The sequence below is a fragment of the Camelus bactrianus genome, chromosome 8 (assembly GCF_048773025.1).
Source record: "Camelus bactrianus isolate YW-2024 breed Bactrian camel chromosome 8, ASM4877302v1, whole genome shotgun sequence".
In the NCBI taxonomy this organism is placed as follows: domain Eukaryota; kingdom Metazoa; phylum Chordata; class Mammalia; order Artiodactyla; family Camelidae; genus Camelus; species Camelus bactrianus.
In genome coordinates, this window is record NC_133546.1 from 38,830,048 (window position 1) to 38,853,849 (window position 23,802).

Below are 23,802 nucleotides of genomic sequence, written 5' to 3' on the forward strand. Positions count from 1 at the left end.
TTAAGAAAAATTTAAAAATCCCCAGTTAAAAATTATGAAATAATTGCCCTATGAGTTTGGAATTCTGAAGAAAGTTTACACACTCTGAGAGCAGGAAAAGGACCTTCAGCTTTCTTTTGGCCATTGATTATTCATAACTTTCCAGATGGCCTGAGTTGGTTGGCCTCATGCATTGCTGAGATGACTTTGTAAGACTCTGCTATGTTCTGTAGCCAAACCATGTGAGAGGAATGAGATCAAGGGCAAAGTGTGCAATAGGAGACACTCTGGAGTTCTGTCATTAAAATGATATATGGGCATCTGGAAATAACACATATATTATCTTGTATATTTCCTATGTTTATGATTTTGCTCTTTCTTTTGCAGAAAGGGCACTTCAAATGATTCACAGAAGGAGAATTTAATGTGGAAGGTGGCATTTAATGGATCATGCAGTAGCATTTGCACATGGAAGTCCAAAAACCTGAAAGGAACATTTCAGTTCAGAGTAGTAGCTGTAAATAATCTGGGGTTTGGTGACTATAGTGGAATCAGTGAGGATATTGTATTAGTTGGAGGTATGTTACCATGTCTGTCTACATACTAGCTTATTATGCAAAGGTTCAGAGATAAAAATAAGTGAATTCTTAACATTAGCAATAAATTGAATGACTTTCTAACTTCACCAGACTATCATCCAAACTATTGAACTATTCATTTCATCTGATGTGATCTTCCTAAGACATCAATATCAGCATGTCGTTTTTCTCCTCAGTAATAATCAGCTTATCCTTAATGTCCCCCACATCAGGTCCATGCTCCTAGATGGACTTCCAAGTTTGTCCACAGTCTGGTTTTTATCCAGACCTATTATCCTGTTCTGGTACCCTCATGGCCTAAAATTCTACTTTGTCTCTTCCCCAATATTAGTTTATAATACTAAATTATATGTATATGTGATACAAAATTAGTTTATAATACATCATCTTTCTAATTACATATGCTAGAAATCTCAGTTCCTTATTTGCTTTTTTCCTGTACCCAGTCACCATCTTGATTTCTGTCTAATAAGTTCTCTTCCTATTTCTACCTTGGCTTTCCTAAGTTAAGCTGCCATTTCTTGCCTGTGCTCTTGGCTTAGCCCCACTGCTGACAGTTAATCTAGTTGAAGTACAAGCTGGATCACTCTGCCCTTCTCTGAAATGCTTGAAATGGCTCTCCATTCACTGCCTTCAGAATCAAGAGCATACTTTTCTAGGGCATTTAAGGTCTTCCATGATTTGCCCCCAGTGATGGTTCATCTTTCCTAATATTTGTCCTTATGCTGGAGCCATACCGGACAGGTAAAAAACTTCCATGACACTAGGTCCTCAGCCTTTGTTTCCCTGAGTCTAGAATGAAGTCTTGCCTCACCTTCCATTTGCCTTTAGCTGGGGTTTCCTTTCCTTCACTTTCTGTCAATTGAAATTCTTCTCATCCTTTAAGGCCTAATTTAAAATGAACCCATTGTGATGCTTAACTGCTGCTCCTTAGGCAAAATGAACTGTTGCATTTTATGCAAACACAGCCCATCAAGCTATACAAAACCTACATCATTCTTATTGGTATTATAGTTAGTCGTCTGGATAAGAGCTCAGCAAACCTTTTCTGAAAAGAACCAAATAGTAAATATTTTAGGCTTTGCAGGCTACATTCGATCTCTGTAGCATCTTTTTTTTTTTTTAAATCATATTTTACAAATGTAAAAATTATTCTTAGTTCATGGGCGGTACAAAATCCCAGATGCAGCCTGTTTGCCAAGCACTGGTCTACAGGTTTGTCTTCTCTGCTCGACTAAACTACCTAAGAGCAGGTACCATGTTTTCATGTTTGTAATCCTCAGTTCAATATTCATAGAATTAAATGTAGATGAAGATGTTAGAGAAGAAATAATACTCCCAACTATATGGTATACAAAGACTGAGACTTCTTTGTCCCATGTTTCCTCAGCCATTTTAAAGAAGGAGATGGGGTGGGTATATCCCAGTGATATGTTGGAAAATAAAAAAAAAAAAACTTGATTTTGATTTCTCCTGATGTAAATACTCTCACTGTGGATAATTTCAAGTTACCAATGGTTTCGTAACAATTGGCTTGCAAAAATCCAGTAGGAGCTAACGCAGGCATACTGGGCATATCATTGAGACAATCTAGTTTTATTCTTTGAATTAATTGCTTTTTTCTCATTTATTTAATTAGATGGTTTTTGGATACCAGAAACAAGCTTTATACTTACTATTATAATTGGAATACTTCTGGTTATAACAATTCCACTGACTTTTGGTAAGTATAATAGATTTTAAAATATAGGTCATAAACTGTTTACTTGATCATATTAATTGATTTATCTCTTAGTTTATTTAATCTCCCACATGAAATAAACTCATAAAATTCACAATGCTACCTTTGGCTATATATTTTGATAACCACTAACTTCTGTGAATTTTTTTTCTCATCTGGGAAAACTATTTTATGAAAAATATATCTGTATTTATACTTCATGGTACATTTTAGATAAAACTACTTGCAAGATAGTTTTAGCCTTCTTTAAAAAGTATTTACTATGGACTGGCTACATAACAAGTGTTTGGGGGCTTATAGTGTGAAATAAATAAAAGAAAAATAACTCTGGGTATTAAAAAAAAGTATAGGATTAAAGGCAGACCAGTGACAATCCTTGGTCGGGATAGTTTGGGTCTCCAGGCAGACAGCCTGGGTTGGAATGAGCAGGGCCTCTTTTGCAGAAGATCCATTTCTGGCTTACAGGATTCACTCTCGCTTTTAGATGTCTGGCCGGCTTATTTCAAATCTCTGCTCATTTGTAAATGACCAGTAAAGCAGAAGAATTAGGTTAGGTAGAGAAAAGCTAGCTATTTCCTGCCACTCATTTTATACTAATGTGTTAGTCTTAAAAGTCTTTTTTTTTTTTTAAAGATGTCATGTAATGGTGAGAAAATACAGTGACAACCCCAAAAGGGATGATTACGCATTGAATCCATAGAGTTACCACAGTGGGTCATATATCCTGCTTCATTCCTATTGTTTCAGCATAAACATTAATAGTACTTTCTCTCAGTCCCCAAAATGTCATGGTTTGAATTATAAAATATACAGTTACTGTATCGTTATTAATACATGAGTCCCTGACATGCTGAAGCATTAAAAGAAAGACATATACAAGACAGTCATACCAGAAAAGAACACTCAAACAGTTTAGGAAATTGTGGCTTCTTTTTTGTTCATACATAAGGGAAAGTTTAAGGAAAAGTTACAAATATAAAGTTAAACTCTCAGGATAAAGAAAGCCAATATTTCACTAAGTGTTCTAAATCTTTATTCCTTCCCTGAACTGAAGTCATAAGCTCTTAGCACATTGAAGCTTGAACTGAGATTTCTTTTCAGAGATTCCTTACAGATAATAAATGGAATATATTATTCCTTCAGCTAACTTGGAAAGCTAAAAATTTCAGCTGACCCTGCCAGGATTTTAACCTGTGGTTCCAGGGAGTCTACGTATTGCACAGCTGATGTTTGTGCTGCTAAGCCGGCCCCTCCAGAGTTACGCGTATGACTGCAGTATATTTGGCAGTTGGCATATAGGCTTGACGGCTTGTCTGCTCTCCTACTGGGAAGGAGCAGTACGTGAAGGATCCTTCATCTGACCTTTGCCTACCAACTTGTACATCACCATTGTTCAAACCTAAAACTCTAGTGGATGAACATGAGATAATTTCAGCCAACCTATTGTGCTTTCAAGACATCCTATGGATATCTGACTTTCTCAGGACTTAAAGGTCTTTATTCTACTTAAAACTCATGGATTTTTGAGCGTAGCTAAGCTAACCTGGTTCTTTTGCTTTTAGGAGTGGTGCATGTGGCTTTACTGGTAGGATTGTAAGAGTGCATGAGAAAAGATCGAGTGATTCAAATAATGAAAAGTAGCAATTGTTTAAAAATATGTACTGTGCTGAGGGCTCTTACGAGTCATACTCGTAAACACAAAATTGAAGCAAGGGTTTTAAAATAAGCATTGACAGCCTTTGCTTTGCAACATGATGTGCAACATGAGCCGAGTGCTGGGAGCAGAGGGAAATATAAAGCTGTAAAATACAATTGCTTACCTCGGGAGCTTGCCGTTTAACGAAGGAGATTTGACATACCTGCGCGAAAAGATAAATAGGGAGATACGTGTTAAACAACAATAAAAGGCAGTAGTAGTGCATGAAACACACAAGCCAGTGACAAAACAGTGCTCAGAGACGCAAGTGGTCTTGTAAGTCAGAGACGAGAGATCTGCCAAGGTTGCAGAGGTCTCAGAAGGCATCCCTGAGGCTGTGGGGCCTCAAGCTGGGCCTTTAAAAATGAAGAGGGGTGGTGAGGGCATTTTGGGTTTGAAAAATTGCATTCGCAGAGGTACTTAAGATCTTTCTCTGTGTGGTCCTTCAGATGGAGTTTCACTTGAGTAAAACTCTAACCCGTTGAGTACAGAAGCTACTAAGGAATAAAGTTCAAATTTTAATCATCATCTTACCGAGCATCCTTGCTGTTTTCAACTTCTGAGCCAATATTCTAGTATAGATGGGTGATCTTAATGACATAATTGTATTTTAATCTTTGAAAAATACTACTCATGTTTTATGATACAAAAATAATATTTGCTCGTTACATGAAGAAGACAATACAAATCACCCATGATTCCACGACTAGGGAGGACAGCTGCTAATGCGTGGTAGATTTCATTCTAATAACTTTTCTGTGTATTTGACTATGTGTATAGGAAAAACAATGGATAGACACTCTTGTAGTCACATTTTAAAATAAAGTGTGCCATTCTGAACATACTTGGATTCAGAAATGAATTTGATCACTAATAATTATTACACAAATATGTTTTGGTTTATTTTGACTTTATGGGTGATTTTGAGAAATAAGTTCTGATATTAAGATACTTCAGCTTGTTTATAACAGCAATAAGAAATAGATCAAAATTTACCCTGAGAAGTGAGGGAAAAAGTGATTTGGTGTAACTTAACCTGTTTTTTTTCTTTATGGCTTTGTACCTGGATTTAATTAGTTTTTCTATTACAGGTATATTTTTTTCAATCAAATTCTGTTATTCTATCAAGAGTGTTCTTCTATATAAACATTAAAAATGTTATTGTTGGCATTTCCTAAAGAATAGGGAAGCAGTGTTTTATTTTGTAAATTATGCTCTTTTTCTCTTTATAGTCTGGCATAGAAGGTTAAAGTATCAAAAAACTCCTAAGGAAGGGCTGACAGTTCTCATAAACGAAGACAAAGAGTTGGGCGAACTTCGGGGTCTGGCCACTGGAGTAGGACTGGCCAATGCCTGCTATGCGATACAGTATGTAACCTGAGCCATCTCCATGGACACCTGGATGGAGGGTGGGCAGCTCTAGAGAGAGTGCCCGTGCATGTCACATTGTCCAGGGATGTCCTGGTTCATGCCCATCATTCTGGCATATTTTAAAGTAACATCCCCTTTCCCTCTGAAATGTGACCTATGATGGATAGCGAGTTATGTTGTTATCTTATCCTAAGAAAAAGAAACAAAGCCAATTGTTTTCCAGTGTGTTATCACATCATTTAAAAAGAAATAAACCAAGGAGATAAATACTACACGAAAGGGAGTAGATGGTAGCGTGACTGGTTCAACTAGAGGCAATTGAAGAATTTTAAGTTCTCTTGTGTGTGCTATTAAGTCAATCTTATTTTATTTTCAGAAGTTGTATGGTGATTGCCTACAGAACTTCTCTAAAATAGATGAGTTTTGAACTTCCACCATCATTATAATTAAAGAAAATGTATAAGTGTCTCATTGTACATTGTATATTATGCTCCATGCAAAAAGGAATTATGTAGTCATGGGCCCTGCTTCGAGAAATTAATTTAAGGACATAGGAACAAAGGATTTGAAGTAGACACAGAGGTGACTTTTCCTTGAGAAAATATGTCATGCATGTGATATTCGATTCTCTTCTAAAAAAAAGCATTTTAATGGATTTCCACCTGCCTCGTAATACACCAAGTAAGAAGCTTGGCTTTCTAAAAGTTAACCTGATGGACATGGAGTGATTTTGTGGTCATAGTAAATTTTGTTTTACATGAGAGATCAAGTGTGTGAAATAAAGTAAAAGCATCTGAGCTCAGAAGCCCAGCTGTATCTATTACTAATTTTGCAATAGCTTTTTACACAAATTGGTACCCTGAAGGAATTAATTACTGGTAACTTTAACTAAACAAATTATAGTGAAAAATCCTGAGGCAATGCACACACAGGCGTGATGTCAAAATGAAGGTGCCTGGAAGTGTAGTAATATGCTCTGTGTGCATTTTGGAATAGAGAAGGAATATTCTGGATGGTGGACTAGGAAAGGAATAGGAATGCAAACATGTCATTAGATCACATGGAATGCACTGTTGTGTTGCAAAACCATGAGATTTCTCTCCCTCTTTCTCATCCTCTTTCTCCCTCAAACACTAACACCAGCATCCACTTGTAAACCATATGTATTTTGAGACCGAAAATATCGTTATTTTCCAGTACTCTTCCGACGCAAGAGGAGATTGAAAGCCTTCCTGCCTTCCCTCGGGAAAGACTGAGTCTGCGTCTCTTGTTAGGAAGCGGGGCCTTTGGAGAAGTGTATGAAGGGACAGCAGTAGACATCTTAGGAGCTGGAAGCGGAGAAACCAAAGTAGCAGTGAAGGTACTGTGAGTCTTTTAACTCCTCGATGTGTCAGGTCAGCCTATTTCACAGATTTACACGGATACAACTATGATAGAAGATGAGTGATCTTAACCAAAAAAAGAGCGTAGAAGCCTACCCATGGCTACAGAAATCACATTTCCCCCCCATTTTCTGCATAAGCTCTGTTGTGAACAGTGACCTCTGAGGTTACTAATTAGCTAAGACTCGGCAGAAAGTTTTTCCCTTCAAACATACTACAAGAGAACTGGGGTGCTAGGTACCAGGGCAGATAGCAAAGTTTTAGGCTTGCTGGCCAGTGTCAGTTGCAGTTATGCAAGCCTGCCACTGCAGCCAAAGTGGCCGCAGTCAGTACGTGAATGAGCAGGTGCGGCTGTGTTCCAGTTAAACTATTTATGAAAACAAAAATTTTAATTTCATGTAATTTTTATGTGTTATGAAGTACTGTTTTTTTTAACTTTTTCCAGCCATTTAAAAATGTAACAAGTTAATTATACCTCAATAAAAATGGAAAAAATAAAACAAAAATGGGACAATTATGCTCAGATCTTAAGCTATACGAAAATAGGTGACAGGCTGGAATTGGTCCACAGGCTGTAGTTTGCTGACCCCTGTACTACACAATTATCCATCAGGATGTATTTGATGTAATTTTAAGGAAGCACTGGATATGCTCTCATATTTTTATAAAAACTTTCTTTTGATCAAGGGATGATGAATCTTTTACATGATGAGTAATAATCCTGGTCCCTGCTTGTTAGGAATTTGTTGCTTTGAGCATGGGCTATATACAACCAGAAAAGTTGGCAGAATTCTCTCTACTTCCAATTGATAGCATTTGCAAGCCTTAATTTACTCCAGCCTCAACTGGTTTAAACCAGTGTTTCTTTTTCTCACATAACAAGATGACTGCTGGCTGTGGTGGAGTACTGTGTCAGGTCAGAGCCAGCATGTCTGAAATTCTCTCAACTTTGCACATGCCTCATGGTCCCAAGATGGTTGCCGAAGAATAAGGCATCACATCTTCATTCAGGACACGGAGAGGGGGAAGGATGGTGTTGGGTGTATTTGTTCAGGAAAGTAAAAGTTCCCCACACACTCCTCTCTCCCTCAGCAGTTTTTCCCTTACATCTCATTGACCAGGACTGAGTCATATGACCACCTCCACTTGCAAGGGAGGCTGGACAATTTTAGAACACAATTTTTATGATTAGGGCAGATATTACAAAGCAAAACAGGGGTTGTCTCCACTAACCCACTGAACTCACCAAAACGCCTGCTATTCTGATTCCTGGCTTATTTTTATGTTGCACAGACTTTGAAGAAGGGCTCCACGGACCAGGAGAAGATTGAATTCCTGAAAGAGGCACATTTGATGAGGTATCAGGGCAGCTCTGAAATAATTTCCCCTTTGTGTAGGTAGGAAGCCTTTGCATCTGATTGGTGGATGTTTAAAATGACCTGACATAAGAGATCATGCCCCAGATAAACATGGCTGAAGTTTAAAAGGAGATATGTTTGTAGTGACAAGTATTGCACAGAAGCCAGTCTTCTGAGCCTGGGCACAGGCAATCCTTAGGAAGAAGGGCTTCCTTTCTTTTACCTTCAATAAGAAGCATGTTCTGCAGGTGATTTCAGAAGCTGTTCAGCTTTAATTATGCTTGTGTTCTTCTAAATGTGTAATAATGGGTCAAATAGGCCGAGTAAGGGAGAGTTCTCTTAAGTACAATGATGTCAATGAAGATATCCCTTGTCTTGGTAAACTTGGCTTCAAGGTTAGAGCCAGCTGATGGTCATGAAAGCTACTCAGATACATCTTAATACACCTCGAGGCAGTGGTCGATGAGGTCCCAGGTTTGGAGTTCTAATCGTTAGATTGGGGCTTACTTGCTTTGACATCTTGAGAAAACAGTTGTAGCCAAACCTGTGTGTCTGAATTATTTTTCTAAAAGGGAGAGAATATCACTTACTCATCATGACCAAAACCTAAATGTTTTAAAATATCTTTTGAAGAAGGGTATTAGTTTAAAATGCTTTCTTTTCCAAAACATAAAATACTTAATATAAACGTCACTTCCAAAACTCCCCCTGTGCTCACCATATGCGTTGGCCACTAGGGGCTGCAATATTCCCTCTGTAAGGCAATGACACAGACCAGTACTCGGAAAAGGAGGCTTTCATTTATGAGAGGAAAGAAACAATCAGGGTTTTGAAGGAAACCAGAGATAAAGAATTTCTCTGTTCCATAAAGGCCCTCTGCTAGCACTTTGTGGCCATCATGTCATCCTGCCCGTCTCTCTCCACCCTTTAGCAAGTTTAATCATCCCAACATTCTGAAGCAGCTTGGAGTCTGTCTGCTGAACGAACCCCAGTACATTATCCTGGAACTGATGGAAGGAGGAGACCTTCTGACCTATTTGCGTAAAGCCCGGATGACAACGGTAGGAAACGGGGTCCATGGTATTGGTTCTATAATGCCAATGACCTCTAAGTTCCTTTTCATTTCCTTTCAGTTCAGTACGCTGCAGTTTTGGCTGATGGTGGAAACTTAGAAGACTTCTGTTGAAAAAATCCTTGTATTTCCTTCATGTTGGATTAGTAAAACTAGAACTCTGGGCTAATTTATGGTATTTTCTGGCAATTTGAGCCTGTTTTTAGTATTAATAGAAAAAACAGGACCCCTCCCTGCCAGAATCCTGTTTTCTGGGGAACAGAGAGTGTGTGGAGCTGGAAGATGCATCTCCTTCCGTGCACTTAATCTGTATGCCTGCCTGTCCTATCTTGGTATTTTCAGCCCTTGTGTCTTTACTGAGTACTAGTCTTACATGTTCCTCCCCAGTTGACATTTCCGTGTGGATTTTCGCGGGTATCTCAAACTTCTTTTGTCCAAAACAGAACTCCTGGTTTCATACCTCCTCCATCATGCCATCCATCCAGTTCCTTGATTTGTCTTTCTCCATCCGTGCTTATTGGCCCCATAAGCCCCAATCCATCCTTTTTGTCTCCCCAGTGCCCAGAGCAGCCCCCGGCTCAGCGTGGACACTGGAAATACGGGGAATGTGTGGGGAATGAGGGCTCGGGGGTGACAGCACTCGCAGGAACCTGCTTTAGATCTCAGATGAGAAACACCTAAGACAAACAAGGAACTAAAATTTAAATCTGTAGATTTTTAAATTACGGCTTTTATTTCTATTGAAGTACACATTTGAAATAGATGACAAAGTTCATGGTGAAAAACGGAAGTCCATGCTCTATCTCATCCCCACATCCCAGGCCTCTATATGTTCCTTCTGGTATTTACCTCCACATTCTGAAACACTCTGCTTATATTGCTGCACAGTGAATTTTCAACCTTGGGAGAAATCTGTTGACTGCAAGGATTTAACCTCTTACTCGTGCGCCAGCCCTGACCCCACCAGCTCTGCACACAGAAAACTTTGTTTCCTCCATCCTTTGACAGTTACCATTTGCAGATAAATCAATATTGCAGGTTTACATTACTGACTAATTATTATTTGCAGCTGACTTACTCAAATACTATGATTGTATGTTTTTTCTTGGGTAGTTTAAATACATGCCCCCTTTTTTCCATTTCCATTGCTTCCATTTGCATTTTTCCATTTTTCCATTTGCTTCCATTTGCTTTTTTCCATTTCCATTTCCATTTGCTGTGAGACTTAAATGCTCTCACAGAATTGTAGCCCTGTTCTAATATGGTTAATTATATCAGATAATCCAGCTCCTCCCAATTTTTTTCCGGACACTTCCCTTCTAGAGTCAGTATACAGGTGCTTGTCCTCTGGGCATCTACACTTCTAGATTAACCCTGGTAATTTCCATGTTGGATCTTTGTTTCCTCAATTCCATGACTTCTTTGTTCTGTTTTAGAAAAGAGAAAGCACACAAAGTAAAAATCTTTTTGTTTTCTTTTTGAGAAAATGTTTTTTTCTTCCCTCACACTTCATTAATAATTTGGCTGGATTCTAGGTTGAATACCCCTTTTCCTCAAAAATAAATCTTATGTGTATTTGTTTCCTAGCTTATACGAGTGCCTTTAAAACGTTGTATGCCATTCTGATTCCTCGACCTGTGATCAGTGTCCTGCTTTTTGCCCTCCTCTTTGGAAAATTTTAGGAACTTCTCCTTATCTGTGGTACTTTTTACTCATCTGGACGCTCAGCCTGAAAAAAAATGACTTTCAGTACTGGGATTTTTTAAATATATATATTATTTCTTTGGTAATGAAGAAAACTCTTTGTTCCCTCTGTTTCCTAGTTCTAGAAACCCTATTAGCTGGATAACGGTCAGCTTTGTTTTATCCTTTTTCTTTATTAGCTGTTTTCTTCTATTTACTACTCTTTGTACTTTTGCTCTCAATTCTGGTAGATTTCCTCAACTTTTTACTAGAATTAAAAATTTTCATTTTCCACAGACTCATTCTTATATTTTGACTGCCTCTTAAAACAGTATTGTGATTTTTTTTCCCATACGTGCAAAATCTTTTATCTTTCCTAGGATACTAATTATAGTTTTTTTTTTAAGTGTTAATTTGCTTCCTGCATTGTCTTGACTTCCTTTTTGCCTCTTTGTTCTGGGATCTGTTTGTAATGTGAGAAGCTTCTCTCAAAAGCTTGGTAATTTGTGGCTGGTCTTCATATTTAATAATGAGACCTAAGAAGCTGATTGGAGCCTCTGTGTCTGCGGCAGCTTCCTTTTGGTTGTCAGGTGGGACCCTGCTGTTCTATAGGGGTCCCCTAATGACAGCATCTGGATGTCTTCCTTGGCATATGCCAGCTTCCCGGAGAGGAATCCGCTGGTCTCCTGCCTGGGCAATAAATGCCTGAGCCTCAGTTCAGGGACTTGAGAGCGGGGAGGGGGCTGGAGGTCTCAAGGCTCAGAAGGAGGATGCTCATTTAATTCCCTTCTCCTTTTTCAGCACAGTGCCTTAGTATGGCTAGTATCCTGGAACTTGGAGGTGGTCTGGTTCTCTCTCTGTGTGTGTCTGGTTCTCTCTCTCTCTCTCTCTCTCTCTCTGTGTGTGTGTGTGTGTGTGTGTGTGTGTGTGTGTGTGTGTGTGTGTGTGTGTGTATTTTGCAAGGGAAAGCCTCCTGCTGTGATGAGGAGGTCCAGTTAATCCTTGAAATAAACTTTTAAATATTCATCTTGCTTTCAGTCCTGCCCCTCACTCTGAGTTCAGAGATACTTGCTACCTCCGATTCCAGAGTGTTTACAGGGTCCTACAGAGAAAAACATCACTCACTTCTTGGCTTCTGCCTCTGCCAGCAGCCAGCTTGCATCTCTCTTGACCCTGCTCAATGACCACACCTATGACTGCTTTCCTTCTTCTAAAATGTTTAATTATGCTCGACCTACTCTCCTGATCTGATTATGCTCGTGAGACTTTAAGATTTCCTCTATGTTATTTTGGTAAGGTTTGGGGAGAGAGTGGAACGAAAAATGTATAAATTCAATTCCTCACCTTTAGCAAGAAAGTTTCTCTGCAGATATTATTTTAGGTTTTGGGGGGGAGATGGGCGGAGGAGAAGGGACAATGAAGATCGAATTGAAGAACACAAGGAGCTGCTTTTCCCAAATGAGCCCTGTTCAGCTGGTGTCCCAGGGGTTATGATTGGTTCTCAAGGGCACGTCCATTCTGCTGCTGCCTCTCCTGCCGGCTTCATCTCCCTCACCCCAACCATGCAGGGCAGGGCGCCGTTAGGTGCTGAGTGCCAGAGCAAAGGTGTAGGGCCTGCAGCGGAGCACCACAGGCCCTGAGCCCTCGTCCTACTAAGTTCATTTGGAGCAGCCAGCTCTCCACGGAGAGTGCTCAGAGGCACCTTTCCAGAACTGCCACAAGCGTCCTTCTCCACTTCCCCACTCTGAGACTGCTTTGCTGGGCTGAATGCATAAGAATTGACTGCAACTGGGTTTATAAAGCTTAGTTTAGTCCTTCATTTTCAGGACCTCATTTCCTGCCTCCATAAAATGGAATAGTGAATCAAAAACTTTCTCTGGCTCCTTTTAGCTTTGACATTCTAAGGTTGTACTAAATTAGAAAAAATTTAAAAAAGATCAGTCTAACAAAATAATACAAACACATAGCCAGATACAATTCAGTTCATCACATTTTGGCTAGATGTTTTACGACAGTGGAGGATGTGGCTCTTGCCATGAGGGATCTTGCCACGTGGTAGGGAGGTAAGTCTCACATAGATAACTCTTTAAGGTAGAGAGTGGGAAGGCCCATGAGGATGGAGTAGGGAGTATACGGCTGAAGCTCAGAGGAGAGAGAGATGATTTCCAGCTGGCGAGACATGGGGAGGCTTCAGGAGGAGGTCTTCTGTTTGAGATACAACCAAGGCAGGAGCTCAGTCTCTGAAACTACCCTATGTGAGTCGTGCAAGGCTTTGACTGGGGAATAAGTAGAGATGGAGGTTCAGCATGTCCAAAGGGTTTGACAAGTGTTGACAGGCAGTAGCCCGGGACAGCACCTGGAGCTTTGGAGGCACAACATGGGGTGTTGAGGTGTCCCAGCAGGTTGTCACAGCGATGATCAGAAGCAAGTTATCGTTAGAGATTCAGGCAGGCAGCAGCCTTCTGAAAATCTGTCAGCAGGGAACAGGGCACAGGCCACCAGATTGAAGTTCAGGAGCATGATTCTTGGTGAAGAATGTCTTCAAGAGTAGGTTTTGCCAAGAGCAAAGCAGAGTTCCACTCACAGAGGAACCCTGAAACAGCTGGGACTCAGACACAGGGCGTGAGGTGGGCATCTTGCAGACCTGAGCAGGGCTGCAGGGCGCTGATTCTTGGGATTAAGATGGAGCCTAGTTACCAGATGTAGGTGTGGGTGAGAGGGACCATGGCAGTGTTGAGTCCCAGCACATCAGATTCTTCCTGATTTGGAGACATGAGCTTGTCAGGGGAGGCAGAGGGAACAGCATTTAAGAGCACCCATCTCTGAGGAATCAAGGGATTTCAAGGTTGTGAATTCTTTGAGATGCTCAGTGAAGGATCTGGATGGAAATCGAGAATAAGGAGGGCATTCCAGGGATGAGAGCAGGGATAAGGGAGAGAGGTTGAGAAATGCAGAGCAGGTATAAGGAACAGCAAATGGGCCAGGATGACCAAGGCACAGATTGTGAGAAGAGAAACTATGGAAAATAAATGGACGCCAAGAGAGGCTGGTGCAGCCTGGGGCTGCCAGGGAGGCTATGCTCAGGAATCCTGTAATAGACTCTGCAGGCAGTGGGTCACAACAAAGTGAGCTAATAAAAGCACAGGAGGCTGGAGACATGGGAAGTTTGGGAAGTGTCAGATAGGGATGACAAAGGATTGAAACAGGGTAATTGCAGGGAGCTGGTAAGGGACAGACAGTATATGAATATAGCCTCCAGGAAGGAACTTTGAATTTTTTCCATATGGTACTAATAAAAACTTCAACTGGCTTTTTTCATGCAGAAATCATTGCAGCCAGTGCAGGCCCAACTGTGTATTTGTGCTGGCTCTCTTGGATAAGAAGAGTAATCTGTGACCTTGAAATAGAGTAGTGCTAGCAGTTTCTATGGGGCTCATGTGGAAAATAAGGCCATTGTCATGGCTGACATGGTAGTGTGACATTGGGCCAATAATTAAACTAGCCAGCACCAATTAAACTATCATTATTACTCCCTATCCGAGCAGCTACCATTTATTAAGTGCCCATTATGTACCAGCAGATTACATATCTTATCTCAAATCCTCCACCGTCAATGATATTACTCCCATTTTACATCTGAGAAAGTTGCTTAGTGAATTAAGCAATGCCAGCGAGTTCACACAGCTCATAAGTAGCAGAACTAGGTTTTAAGTCTTGGTCTGTCTGACCTGACACTCTGAGATCTTTCCCATAAAGAGTCTACATTGCCTCTGCTTACTAGAGAGTCTTATTTATGTATATTTTGGTAGAAAGCATATAAATTGTTCTTTTCCTCTTTGTTTGATTTCTTGGGACCATAACTAAAAATTTCTTTAAACATCATATATATGTGTGTACATGTATACATATGTAGCCATATACATATACATATATATTTTGTACAAACTGGAAAAGTACCTGTAATTTTTCTTTTATTTCTTACAGTTTCATGGCCCTTTACTCACCTTGGTTGACCTTGTAGACCTGTGTGTAGATATTTCAAAAGGCTGTGTCTACTTGGAGGAGATGCACTTCATTCATAGGTACAGCGATATTCTGGCTACAAGGTTCTTATGGGTATTGGCACCATAATAACCTATAGTTTGGGTAAAACGGAAACGATAGTAAAACATTTTCATTCCTTCAAAATAGCAATAATTTCCGTTAAAATCTCTCTTCTCTGCAGACCTGCTAGTGTTACTTCCCTGGTCTCTGGAACTTTGTGATTGTTATTATTACCAGTAGTATTAAACACAGCTTCTGCCACAGGGATCTGGCAGCTCGGAATTGCCTTGTCTCCGTGAAAGAGTATGCAAGTCCATCCCGGATGGTGAAGATCGGGGACTTTGGACTTGCCAGGGACGTCTATAAAAACGACTACTACAGAAAGAGAGGAGAAGGCCTGCTGCCTGTGCGGTGGATGGCTCCAGAAAGTTTGATGGATGGACTCTTCACTACTCAGTCTGATGTATGGTGAGCTCAACGGGAGGACACAGAGAAGTGTGGGCAGAGCCATCCAGTGTCAGAGCCACCGGGGATCGTAAAAGGTCATCTAATCTTGTTTTCCATGTGAGGAAACACGAAACCAGAGAGGTTAAGTGACTTGCCTCAAGCTGAAGTGGAAGCTGGTGGTCAGGAGGGACTGTTCCTGGGTCTCAGCAGTTTACACCCCTCCCTCCAGTTAGTTTTGATATTTGATCTGACTGTGCATGTGAAATAAGTGCATTTTCTTCAGATACCTTACTACTCTCCAAAGGTGTAGAGGCTGTGAGCAATAGGAATTGGTACCTATGAATTAATGTCCAAGTATGGGTCCAAATGCTTACAATTTGGGGATGTTTGGTTATTAATTTGAAAGTAGACTTTAAATCATATATCTCAAAGTTAGGACATGGGGGAGGTTTGGACAGCTCTTCATTATTTGAATAGAACCCTTCATTTTTGCTTGTTGACCCCAAACTTTTGACTAGAGCTGTTCAAAATGTAAAGATTTGTCCAATAACTTTTAAGCTTGACTGGACCTCTGCCAAACTGGGGATGAGATAAAGTTGGTCCTCAGTGTTACCAGTTTTTAATTCATGCCTTCCCTCTCCACATTTACTGGCACTCAAACTCAGAAAAAAATGGTGACATGCTTTTTTGCTCACCCCTAGTGTGTCTGCATAATGAGGCTATGAGAGCTCCACTCCATAGGTAGGTTCAGCCAGGGAGAAGGAGCTGAGTGTGGTGTGTGTGTGTGTGTGTGTGTGTGTGTGTGTGTGTGTGTGTGTGTTTGTGTGTTTGTGCCTCCACTAAGCCTTCCTATCACCTTTGAAGTGTCACTAGTAGGTAGTTGCTTGTTCTACTTTTTTGTGGGGTCAACTTGCTTTTAAGTCTCCCATTTGCCTTTTATGGGGCCAGTAATGCCAATCACAAAGTAGACTCTGATAGCCCTAGGAATAATTATGTTGCAAAAACCACCATAAACATGATGTTTGTAATAAGTATAATTAAAGCAAACTCTTTAATATCCCTAGGTCTTTTGGAATTCTGATTTGGGAAATTTTAACTCTTGGTCATCAGCCTTATCCAGCTCATTCCAACCTTGATGTTTTAAACTATGTGCAAACCGGAGGGAGACTGGAGCCACCAAGAAATTGTCCTGATGATCTGTAAGTTAATTATATTACCATAAGCACCCAAAAACAAAAACACATGCACATGCACTCTTATGCCTCACTGGTGTGGTATTTTAAAATAAAAACTGGAATCTCTATATTTGTATATCCTACATAAAATGTAAATTGATTGTGGCACTTAATTTACTAAATACACGATGGTATTTATAGGCATGATATTTCACTTCAGAAGCAAAATTTAGAACAGCAGAATATGTTTATACTCTAGGTTAAGTGAATTCTAATAAATAAATAAAAGTTCTTTGTGTGTGTGTGTGTGTGTACACATACTCATTTTATTTTGGAAGATCCGATTTGACTAACATCTTAACCTGCATATTAAAAGTTTCTGTTAAATAAAAATATATTGTTTAAAAATTAGATTGCTTTTGATAAAGCTGATATTGGGGTCTAGTACTACTTACTTATATAGGTTGTTATCTATTTATGAACTTAACATAAAGTGACTAAGTAAGTATTAGTGGTTCTATCAAATTGATCCTGGCAACTATTGAATTCTAATAGATTTGTGATCCTCAGAACAGTAGGTGATTTTGATCTACTTGTAAAGGAAAAACAAGCCAAGTTATTTTGCTGAGTGCTCATCTACCTTCTTGTGAACAACCTTAGCAGAAATATCAAGTCTTGACACTTTTTCTAAGAGGTGTTTTATGCAAAAAGTTTCTAAAAGAAGACATAGACAACTAGGATAAAGTCCTCTGTTCTGGGCACTACACAATGCTAAGCATTATATGGAAGACAGAGGAGTTTAAACCAGGGCCGTGGTACTGCAGCATCTCAGAATGTATTTTGAAAGAAAAGACCCACACATGCAGCAGTTGGATAACAAGCCAACATGTGATAAAGTGCTAAACTGTGTGGTACAGACAAGTGCAAAAGGAATTAGCAGTATGCGGATACACACCATGGTCGTACGGCCTTGACTGTGCTGTGTTATTTAGAGGATTATTCAGACTGGAGCCAAAGGATGATTAAGAACTGGGCACTTTGGTTGGACGTTCTACTGGTGAATGTTGTTGTATTATTTAAATCTTCCAGCTAGGCGAAGATTTGAATCACTGTTTCTGATTTAGCTTTTATAGCCTCTGGACTATTTACAGAAAGATCAGTTATACATATCCCTCAACAAAATTTGGTGGTGGTGGTGCCTAAAAATATGATTCATGATCCGTCTGGGGCAGATGGGAGAATATTCTCTAATTTGGGGGTAAGAAATTTATACAAAATTTGAAAACCTTTAGTTGGGCTTGAGGGAAACCCCCAGTGTACCTAAGTATTGAATACACTTTTATTGAAGGGTTAGCAAAGTCATCACTGTTTTGCGTCTCTTACACATTTGTTGAACACTCAGAAATTTCCCCCCAAATTTCAATTCTACAAAATCTTCCTTGTGCTGTTAGAATTGTGTCTGGCATATCTTCCCCTCTAGGAGCTCATCATAATCATGCAGTTTTGGGGGACGAGCACTTTAGGAATCAATCACTGAATTATGCATTTTGATTGACATGTACATTTGTTTTGTGTGGGGACAAGAAAGGTGGATAATTAATTGCCCTATTGTGGGGAAAAAAATGCAGTTATGTTGAACTTCGCTCTGTTCAAAGGTATCCAACAATTCAACCAGAAGCAGGAGGAAGGAGTGCTAGAAACATGCTAGAAATACATTCCTAATATAAGTGGGAAAAGATAATATTCTGTATAATTTTATCTTGAATAATTATTCAGTTGGATACATTATTGCTCTAATATTTTAAAAATATAGTTTCCTTGAAGCCAAAATTTCCATCGCTGGTTTTGAGGTTCATACGAAAGTAAAAGTAAACCATGCGGCAAGCCCTCCAAGGGCTGCATGCTCCAGTCCCTGCGAAGGGTTAACGATCCTTCCCCAACCAGGAAGACAAGCTGTCCTGAGGAAACAGAGCTCTCGGTGATGCCATCCAATCTGGCCACAGCCTTAAGTTGTCACGATAAAGATTAACTACTCTCCTTAGAGGACAGAGGGAACTGATTTTTATTTGAAGCTGTTCTCTGAGATCACAGTTCCAGCTTAGAGGGTTGAAAGGCTGTGCTGAGCCAGGCTACACCTTCTATTCACTGCTTAAATACTCAGCACCTGGTTGTACTCTGACTCAGGTGAGCCCATAGATGGCTACGCAGTGCTCAGCTATTCATGGAATGTGAGAGTTCAGAGCATTCCTGCCCTTCTTTCCATAGCCTGGGATGTACCGTGGAAAGCCAGGCCCTCAGCATTCTCTTCAGCTTTTAGTTTGCACAACAGTCACATCACTCTCAAGAAGAAACGGGATCAAAGGGCAATCGACATCAAGTGAGAGCTCTTTGGGGTTCTCTGACACAGGTGTCACAGGGCAGCTGAAATGGCTGGAGAGTCTCTCCAATCTAGGAGGCCATGATGGGAGAACATGGAGGCTCACTACCTTGTTCTCATCCCTGAAGAATGTGTATACCTCAGTGCTAATTGGGTCTTTCCAGGATTGGGTATAATAAATAAGGGTGATCTTCAAATCTCCATTTTATGTGCTTTGCTTAAATATCTATAGAAACTCGTCCCCTTAATACTGAAAGATGCCATGGAGTTTTCATCTGTTGAATTTCAATTGCCTTGTGAATGCAAGGATATTACTCATAGAGACTAATAATGAGCATGGGTAATGAGTCTTGTGCTATTCTGAAAAAAACTGAAGCAAAGAGGAGTAAAGGGTTGGCATGGTGAATGAAAGAATTTGAACAGGAATACTTAGTTAAATGAGATAGTTCAAGTACAGTGAGTAAGTATCTATTTTGAGGTTGAACAACCAGCCCAGGTAAATTTGAACAAAAGTGAAGGACCTGTCAGTTTATTTAGAGTGACATGCTTGAGTATTTGTAACTATAACTTAGCAGAAGTGTTTAATGAATGATACTGAATTGTGACAAGTGCGTATTTGTAAGAAAAGACCTCCTGCCAAAGGCGTAGTCATTGTTACTAATTTTCCTGAAAGATGTAATAAATGCATTTTTTAGGATTGATAACATTTTAAAAGCCTAGTCATTTTATTTTATTGCCAGTTTAATGCTGTTTAAGACCACACATTGTGACTATTGCTTTATAGAGCACCTCTTTTCTTAATCCAGGACAATTCAGCGCTCATTTGTCCCTGGATCATGGGAGAGAAAGGTTTTCATACCATCAGGTCATATGTTTTTGTCATCAAAGAGTTAAGAATGATGATTGGAGTCAATGTAAATTAAAGCCTCCACTGAGGAAAAATTAAGAATATCTGCTTAAATCACTTGCATAGATTAAATGAGAGGCTGAATTTTGGGAGGGGAGTGAGAGTGGGTGAGGTGCAGAGTGGCCAAGGGACAACTCTAAGGATGGCTTCTCTCTCCTCCCTTCCTCCCTCCTCTGCTTTCTCCTTCTTTCTCACTTTTTCTTTCTTTCTCTCCTTCTAAATCATCTCCTTTAAGTACTGTGAATACTTTGAGATGGGTTATAAATAAATCAAATAACTAAAAACTTCATAACTGAAATGTGACAAGTCTTAAGAGAGCCTATCTATTCTTTGGCAATATCTCTAAGTCACAACTTTATTTTCAGAAGGGAGAGGCTTCCTGTGGCAAGTGACACTTTCCTTTTTCCTCTCACCTCTTAGGACACCCTTAGGTTAGTCATCAAGATTCGACTTTATCTATTGGTTTAAATTCTGTGATTGAATATAAGTTACATGGTGTTATTTCAAAGTCAAATTGTCCTACACTGAGTGCTTTGTATCAACCGTTTCTAAAAGCCATAGATTATAAAGAAATATGTAAAAGAGTATGATTCTAACTTTTAAACAATAGAACTAAATTTGGCACTCCATATCCAGAATGTAAGCTCCTTGTAATATATATGAAAAGAATCAGATCAATACCAAAAAACAGATCAATATTAGGTGTCTCCATGATACTCTGGCATTAACTCTGACCTGCGGTGCTTGTCAAGAAATGAAAGAGATGGAAGTGGGGTTTGCATGATGGATTATTATGGAATAGAGACTTTAAATACAATACCTATGATGATTTCTGGGTCATTGTCACCTAGTGATTGAATTTTTTTTTAACTCTAGCTCCATTGTCATTGCCTTAGTCCAAACCATTACCTCTTATCTAGTCTTCTTAAATAACTTCCTTGCTTCCTACTTGCCCCTCTGCAGTCCATTCTCCACACATATCAGCTAGAGTCATCCTTTAAAAATGCAAAGGTCATGTCTGTTTAGAAACCTTCAAAAGCTTCCCATTGTGATACCGCAGCATCCGGCTCGGAGCCTGGTCTTTGAGACCTGCGTGATCTCGCCTTCCTCTTCTGACCTCATCTCATATACTGTCCCCCTCAATGACTGCTCTACAGCCACACTGGCTTTCTTTCAGATTCTAAAATGTGGCAAGCTCTTTCCAAATTTAGGAATTTACACATGCTTTTCTCTCTTCTAGAGTGTCCCCTGACTCCAATCCCCACCCCATCCCCAGTTCCCATGAGTAGCATCTTATTTTTCCACAAAGTTCTTTGGCTTAAATGTCATCTCTGCAGAGGGTCCTTCTATGAGCCACTTACCAAAAATGTTCTGTCTCTAATTAGAGCTCACATTTAGTTTCTTTAGTACTTTTTTTTTTTTAAAGAACTTATGATTTGTAAATGTGTATTTATCTGTTGATATGGTAGTCCTAAAATTTAAAAATACTTCCCACTTTATGTTTCTTCATCAGTTTTTCTCTCTCTGCCCCAATCTGCCTGACGGCTAGTTTCGGAAAGTAAAAGAAGATGGCAGGTACTCGACCTTTTTTGGTAGTCAATAGACTTGAAAGCCAAGCTCCGAGGTGGAAGAGCGTTATTGTGAATCTTTTAGCTCCTTGTTAGTATGCCAAATGCCAGGTTTGAGTGACTAAACCTACAATTCTGTATAAGGGTAATCTAATAAAAAAAAGAGGGGTTGAGTAGAAACCTCACTCCTGTTAAGCCCCAAAGAAGTGTAGGAAGAAGAGACCTTGACAGATAGAGGTAAGAGCGTAAAGATGTTGGATATTTAGGCCCTGAAACGTCTGTATTCTTCAGTTAGATTAGGTGTGGCACCAAGGGCAGGAAGCAGCTGCCCACTCCTTCCAGTTTGGGAGGATGGCAAGGAGATCACTGAGCAGGGGATCCCTCACATTGACATGGAGACCTAGCATCATGGACAGGGTAGAATGGCATGTCCAGACAGAGAACATGGAGCTTGCATTTCCAAGCCTCCTTTGTTTCCCACGTAGTGTGAACATTTTGTTGAAAGCTGGAGATTTGACCAAGGAGCATCCTGGGGGCATGCAACAGGAATGGATTCCCTGGGCCTTGTCAGTAGATATAGGACATGATGCAGTCTCAGAGAAACCTGCAGCTAGAGAGAGAAAAGGAAGGACCAGTTCAGTGGGGAAGAGCCAATAGAACGGGTAAGGATATCATGGACTGCAGAGAGCAGCCAATGCCTACAGGATGGACCAGACCAGTCAGTCCCTATGGAATTCCTCATTATTCCACTCTGAGACTAGAGAAGGTCTGGAGGGCACAGTGGGGTCCAAAGGCTACTTCACTGTGCCACTCTAAGTTCCATAAAAGTTTCCCCCTACATATATCCTGACACCATCTTGGAGAAGAAGACAGAGGGAGTAGGAATAGCCTAAAAATAAGAGAGACTGAGTTATTTTTCAGAAAAGACTGAGTATTACCTAAAAAGAGTGGTTTAAAATATTGGAACAGACTAGCTTATAAATGGCATTGTACTAAATGAAGTTAATTTTCTTTTGCTAGCTGGGGCTCTGAGAATTAGGTACAGAAATACAAAAGAGCTCTGCTCCTATGAGTTGGAGTGGATAAACTTTAACACCTTCTTAGATTTACTGTATCTATCATATGAGGACAGGAGCCACACCGCCACATCTCTAGCTGTTGATACATTGCTCATATACAATGTCCAAGAAATCTTAGCTAAAGGAATGAATGAACACTAGTTGAGTGCTGCACAGACATTTCTTAGGAAAAGATAATGTTTAATCAACCAGCTACTTATGTCTAGGGTAATTGAATCTCTTAATTAACCTGACAGTGTAATGAGTAAAAAGCATTAGAACTGAATCTGATTTCTACCTCTGGTTCTGCCCCTAAATATCTGTGTGGCTTGGAGTAAATCTTAGATTTTGTTTTAGATATCAGTGTATGAATGTAAAATTTAATCTCAGCTTCTTCAATAATTTTTATATCTGTTAGTTCCCTTATGTGTTCAGTAAACATTTTCCAACTGTTTATCTATCTATTCATTTGGATTACTAACTTAAAATAAATATCAACTTTTCAAAAGAAAGATGTTTCTAATAAAGGTAGTAATATTGCCAGTCTCTATTAAACAAGAAACAAAAGCTTTTGTTCTGGTTCAGTGATATTAATTACAGAAAACTGGCAATAACTCAATTTCTTTTCCTTCTAAAATGACCTTCCCTGGGTTATCAGGAATGATTGCCTAATGATACCCAATCACCATTTACTTTCGTGTCTTTACCCACACATCCAGGTGGACATTAATGACCCAGTGCTGGGCTCAAGAACCTGACCAAAGACCTACTTTCCATAAAATTCAAGACCAGCTTCAGTTATTCAGAAATTTTTCCTTAAATGGTATTTCTCAACGCGGAGAAGAAGCAAAACCTAGTGGAGTCATAAATGAAGGCTTTGAAGGTAAGTTGGATTCTTCTTCAGAATTTTTGTGTTTTCTCTCCAGTGTGAACAGAACAAGGTTAAAATGGGAGGTGCGTGGAAGACATCTTATGAAGACAAATATACTGGCACCATCCTCATAATTAAGTACTTATTATACTCCTCTTTGAAAAGAATTTTGATTTGTTCGCTAAACTAAAAAAAGAATAACGACCTAAATAGACATTTCTCCAAAGAAGACATACAAATGGCCACAGGCACATTAAAAGATGCTCAATATTGCCAATTATTAGAGAAATACAAATCAAATCCACAATGAGGTATCACCTCACACCAGTTAGAATGGCCATCATTAAAAAGTCTACAAATAATAAATGCTGAAGAGGATATGGAGAAAAAGGAACCCTCCTGCACGGTTCGTGGGAATGTAAATTGGTGCAGCCACTATGGAGGACAGTATGGAGGTTCCTTAAAAAAACTAAA

At 39.7% G+C, this 23,802-nt stretch overlaps 1 protein-coding gene across 10 annotated transcripts in view; it reads left to right on the top strand.

The window, feature by feature from the left end:
• ROS1 (ROS proto-oncogene 1, receptor tyrosine kinase) overlaps positions 1 to 23,802 on the top strand; it is a 107,557-nt gene that overhangs the window by 74,004 nt on the left and 9,751 nt on the right. For 8 of the 10 annotated variants that reach the window (XR_012508656.1, XM_074368440.1, XM_074368441.1 and 5 more), the window contains exons 34-43: positions 367 to 557; positions 2,218 to 2,301; positions 5,248 to 5,383; positions 6,584 to 6,746; positions 8,062 to 8,126; positions 9,058 to 9,187; positions 14,866 to 14,963; positions 15,190 to 15,393; positions 16,437 to 16,571; positions 23,177 to 23,340. Coding sequence is in view for 8 of the 10 variants with exons in the window: in XM_074368440.1 (XP_074224541.1) it covers positions 367 to 557; positions 2,218 to 2,301; positions 5,248 to 5,383; positions 6,584 to 6,746; positions 8,062 to 8,126; positions 9,058 to 9,187; positions 14,866 to 14,963; positions 15,190 to 15,393; positions 16,437 to 16,571; positions 23,177 to 23,340 (1,370 nt within the window). In the remaining 2 variants the exon portion in view is untranslated. Of the gene's footprint in view, positions 1 to 366; positions 558 to 2,217; positions 2,302 to 5,247; positions 5,384 to 6,583; positions 6,747 to 8,061; positions 8,127 to 9,057; positions 9,188 to 14,865; positions 14,964 to 15,106; positions 15,394 to 16,436; positions 16,572 to 23,176; positions 23,341 to 23,802 lie in introns of those variants that run through there. The other 2 variants (XR_012508657.1, XM_074368442.1) reach the window with 2 other exon arrangements.